Source organism: Salvelinus sp. IW2-2015, linkage group LG4q.1:29, assembly GCF_002910315.2.
Source record: "Salvelinus sp. IW2-2015 linkage group LG4q.1:29, ASM291031v2, whole genome shotgun sequence".
Lineage (NCBI taxonomy): Eukaryota > Metazoa > Chordata > Actinopteri > Salmoniformes > Salmonidae > Salvelinus > Salvelinus sp. IW2-2015.
Genome location: NC_036842.1, coordinates 17,461,131 through 17,466,044, shown reverse-complemented (window position 1 = coordinate 17,466,044; position 4,914 = coordinate 17,461,131). Strand labels below are relative to the sequence as shown.

General features: G+C 43.9%; 1 protein-coding gene across 1 annotated transcript in view; it reads left to right on the top strand.

The window, feature by feature from the left end:
* The first annotated feature begins 634 nt into the window (after nt 1–634).
* LOC111961574 (DDRGK domain-containing protein 1) overlaps nt 635–4,914 on the top strand; it is a 13,295-nt gene continuing 9,015 nt past the window's right edge. Inside the window, exons 1-5 of the mRNA XM_023983955.2 lie at nt 635–855; nt 1,319–1,474; nt 1,567–1,703; nt 2,537–2,638; nt 2,753–2,875. Of these exons, the coding sequence (XP_023839723.1) occupies nt 768–855; nt 1,319–1,474; nt 1,567–1,703; nt 2,537–2,638; nt 2,753–2,875 (606 nt within the window). The 5' untranslated portion in view covers nt 635–767. The remainder of the gene's footprint in view (nt 856–1,318; nt 1,475–1,566; nt 1,704–2,536; nt 2,639–2,752; nt 2,876–4,914) is intronic.

Below are 4,914 nucleotides of genomic sequence, written 5' to 3'. Positions count from 1 at the left end.
AACAAAAGAATGGTATTGAAATTCAGTTCTGTTGGATTCCTGCTCATAATAGCAAAAAAGCTTTGGAAAAAAATATTGTGGATATACAGGTGCAGTTGGGAAGAGGGGAAATTAAAACATTTATTCTGAAAAATTGGTTAGATTGCTGGCAGAGACAATGGGGTGAAAGTAGTGAGGGCAGAAATGTTTATAGTACAAGGAAATCTGTACGGGAGGTAGTGTCATATAATGGGAATAGAAGGGAGGACGTTATGTTGTGTTGGATGAGATTAGGGCATACAGGATTTAATTTGTCTTTGAAATTGCTAGGGAAACATGGTACTGGAATGTGTAATGGCTGTATGGTAGAGGAAACGTTTGAACATGTATTATTATTTTGTGAAATGTATGATGTAGAATGAGAGAGGTTGTTTGACAGGGTCAGAGAGGTTGGACTTGAATGTGGAGTGGGTGATATTTTGGGTGGGGGTGATGGGAGTAGAGAGGTTTGTTAGGGAAATATTAAATTTTCTTCAAAATTCGGGGTTAGTTAATTAAGAGAATATGGTGTTTTCGGTAGGTCGTGACCGGTCTCACACTCCAGTACAGTAGGTGGCGGTGTATGCACGTATCAGTTGGTTGCGATTCGCCAATTAAAACTTAAAGAAGAAGAATATCACGTGACATGGGTCTCTGAAGCACAACTCAACCTACGTGTCTGTCATGGTGGGGAAGAGAGTTTGAAATGTGAAATTCATAGAATCTGAAATAACCATTTTAAATTTGCAATGGACATCGTGGTGTATTTGATTGCTGCAGCAATCCTTATTGTGTTGATCGTTTTTGCTGTGAAGGTACGAGGAAAAACAGAGGAAGGTAAGGAGCGTTTGGATAACGACACCAATACTTAAACAGCTAACGTTAGCAATAGAGTTGCTATTCGTGTTTAACACTGGCTATTTATAGCGTTTAACCTAAGTTAAAAGTAGAGGTTGTTTGGGTGTTTATTTTTTTCCCTATCACTTGCTCGTCATGACCTGTCAGTTCTCAATGAAGCTAGCTACTGTTGTAACTGACTAAGGAACATGTTGACAACAAGCTTATTTACGTTATTTCTCTTGCTATATTTAAGTCTCCCTCCCCTATTCTCTTCCTATACTTTCTACTAGTAAACTTAATCGAGTCTATCTGTGCTCCCATTATCTGCCTTCCCTGACTCCCTCCATTAACTCTTCCCCATGTCTCCTGCTCTTTACCTCTCTCCGCATATGTGCACTCGTTTTTGGCCTAAATTGACCCAATAATCTGTAATTGAAAATGGTCCCCCCCCTCTCTCCAGCTGATCGTGAACAAAGGCAGGATGTGTTGGCTCGGGTGGCAGCTCCTCGCCCGCAGGTGGCCGAGGAGCGTGGGGCGGGCATGCCCCGACGCCGTAGAAATCTCAACAGCAGGGTGATGGCCCAGAGGCGAGCCCAAAGGGACGCATCCGACAACGGTAACACATCTGACATACACACACACACATGAGTATCACATGTGTTTCTACTGTGAAAATTAAGTTTCAAAAATGTGTGAATGCTCCTTCAGAGGACAGCCCTGTAGAGGAAGTGGCTGTGGAGGAACAGGAAGAAGAGGAGGAACAGCAGTTCCAGGCCACAGGGAAGCTTGGAGCCAAGAAGCAGAGGAAGCTAGAGGAGAAACAAGCCAAACGGGCTCAGAGAGAGGTATTACCACTCTCTGGAACAACTGGAGAATAGTTCTCCATTGGAGATTGTCCATTATGTCATCAGTAGCATGTCAATCAACAGTAGGGCCGGGACGATACCAGTATCACAATACTCTTTAGTTTTGTGGCAAGGAAACAAAACATGAAGCGGATTTAACTTCTTTAGGAAAACAGCCCTAATGTTGGAAACAAATATCATTATGTTGTCATCCAGTGTCACATTTATTTTCCAAACTATAAGCACACAATATTTTACCCTGCTGGACATCTATGAACATTTGAACATCTTGGCCATGTTCTGTTATAATCTCCACCTGGCACAGCCATCTTGATCACCCCTCATAGCCTGGTTCCTCTCTAGGTTTCTTTCTAGGTTCTGGCCTTTCTAGGGAGTTTTTCCTAGCCATCGTGCTTCTACACCTGCATTGCTTGCTGTTTGGGGTTTTAGGCTGGGTTTCTGTACAGCACTTTGTGACATCAGCTGATGTAAGAAGGGCTTTATAAATACATTTGATTTGAATTTGATTTGATTTTACATACAGCAGTTCTTTTAAAGGACCAAAGAGTTTGATCTGCTTCTTGTTTTCCTGTTTGCCATGAACAAAAATATTGCCTCACAGCCCTAGTCAATAGTCTACAATGACTTTCTCCCCTCAAATGGCGTTCTCCCTTCAGCTGCAGTGCTTCTTCTCTGCTGCACTGCTGTGATAGAACCAGGCAGGTGAAGGGCATCCACCATATTGCTTTGACCCACCCTGCATTTTCAAATCATTGTATTTTATGTTTGCAAGTGTTCTTCTTGGCGACTGGGTTTGATGCTGTGTTCCTCAGGCTGAGCTGGCAGAGAGAGAGGAAAGGAAGAAAATGCAGGAGCTCCGAGAGCAGGAGAGAAGCAAGGAGGATGAGAAAGAGAGACAACAGGAGCAGAAAGAGGTAATGAACACACACTATCTCACTCTTTTGAACACAGATGCAAGTAGACACATCACTTCTTATTCCCACTTTTGCACTCATTCCTTCTTTCTCCTATTATTATTTTCTGTTTAGGAGGAAGAGGAGCGGCGGGCCAAAGAGGAGCAGGAGAAGGAGGAGGAAGAGGAGTACCTAAGGCTCAAACAGTCCTTTGTCGTCGAGGAGCAGGGTGAAGCTGATGATGTCACAGAGGAAGAGGTAGTTTACTAGTGTATTCACATAGTTCAGTTTAAGTGGTTTAGGTGGCTGTCGACATGAACCCGTTTTTATCAAGTAGATCAGGGCTGGGCAACTGGCGGCCCACTGCCCCCCTTTTGTAGGCCCGCGGAGTGAGGGAGAAAGAAAGAGAGAGAACAAAAATATAAACGCAACATGTAAAGTGTTGGTTTCATGAGCTGAAATAAAAGATCCCATAAATTTTCAATACGCACAAAAAGCTTATTTCTCTAAAGTGTTGTGCCGTATACAACAGGTGTAGTAGACCTTTTGTGCACAAATTTGTTTACATCCCTGTTAGTGAGGATTTATCTTTTGCCAAGATAATCCATTTACCTGACAGGTGTGGTATATCAAGAAGCTGATTAAACAGCATGATCATTACACAGGTGCACCTTGTGCTGATGACAATAAAAGACCACTATAAAGTTTCGAGGGAGCGTGCAGTTGGCATGCTGACTGCAGGAATGTCCACCAGAGCTGTTGGCAGAGAATTTACTGTTAATTTCTCAACCATAAGTCGCCTTAGCAAGCTATTCTAGTCTAGCTTTTCCTGCATGGGACTCCCAAGAGCTAAGGAGCATTTTTTTAAGGAGAAGCCAGTATTACCTGAAAGAGAGGTAGGCTAGGACATCCATTATATATACACTGCTCAAAAAAATAAAGGGAACACTTAAACAACACAATGTAACTCCAAGTCAATCACACTTCTGTGAAATCAAACTGTGCACTTAGGAAGCAACACTGATTGACAATATTAAAGTAATTATAATATGCATATTTATTGCATGACATAAGTATTTGATACATCAGAAAAGCAGAACTTAATATTGGTACAGAAACCTTTGTTTGCAATTACAGAGGGATCATACGTTTCCTGTAGTCTTTGACCAGGTTGCACCACTGCAGCAGGGATTTTGCCCACTACCTCCATACAGCCTTCTCCAGATCTTTCAGATTTCGGGGCTGTCGCTGGGCAATACGGACTTTCAGCTCCCTCAAAGATTTTTCTATTGTGTTCAGGTCTGGAGACTGGCTAGGCCACTCCAGGACCTTGAGATGCTTCTTACGGAGGCACTCCTTAGTTTCCCTGGGCTGTCTGTTTCGAGTCTTGTCATGCTGGAAGACCCAGCACGACCATCTTCAATGCTCTTACTGAGGGAAGGAGGTTGTTGGCCAAGATCTCGCGATACATGGCCCCATCCATCCCTCCCCCTCAATACGGTAAGTCGTCCTGTCCCTTTGCAGAAAAGCATCCCCAAAGAATGATGTTTCCACCTCCATGCTTCACGGTTGGGATGGTGTTCTTGGGGTTGTACTCACCTCTTCTTCCTCCAAACACGGCGAGTGGAGTTAGACCAAAAGCTCTATTTGTCTCATCAGACCACATGACCTTCTTCCCATTCCTCCTCTGGATCATCCAGATGGTCTCTGCAAACTTCAGACGGGCCTGGACATGCGCTGGCTTGAGCAGGGGACCTTGCGTGCGCTGCAGGATTTTAATCCATGACGGCGTAGTGTGTTACTAATGGTTTTCTTTGAGACTGTGGTCCCAGCTCTCTTCCGGTCATTGACCAGGTCCTGCCGTGTAGTTCTGGGCTGATCCCTCACCTTCCTCATGATCATTGATGCCCCACGAGGTGAATCTTGCATGGAGCCCCAGACCGAGGGTGATTGACCTCATCTTGAACTTCTTCCATTTTCTAATAATTGCACCAACAGTTGTTGCCTTCTCACCAAAGCTGCTTGCCTATTGTCCTGTAGCCCATCCCAGCCTTGTGTAGGTTCTACAATTTTATCCCTGATGTCCCTTACACAGCTCTCTGGTTTGGCCATTGTGGAGAGGTTGGAGTCTGTTTGATTGAGTGTGTGGACAGGTGTCTTTATTACAGGTAACGAGTTCAAACAGTTGCAGTTAATACAGGTAATGAGTGAGAACAGGAGGGCTTCTTAAAGAAAAACTAAACAGGTCTGTGAGAGCCGGAATTCTTACTGGTTGGTAGGTGATCAAATACTTATGT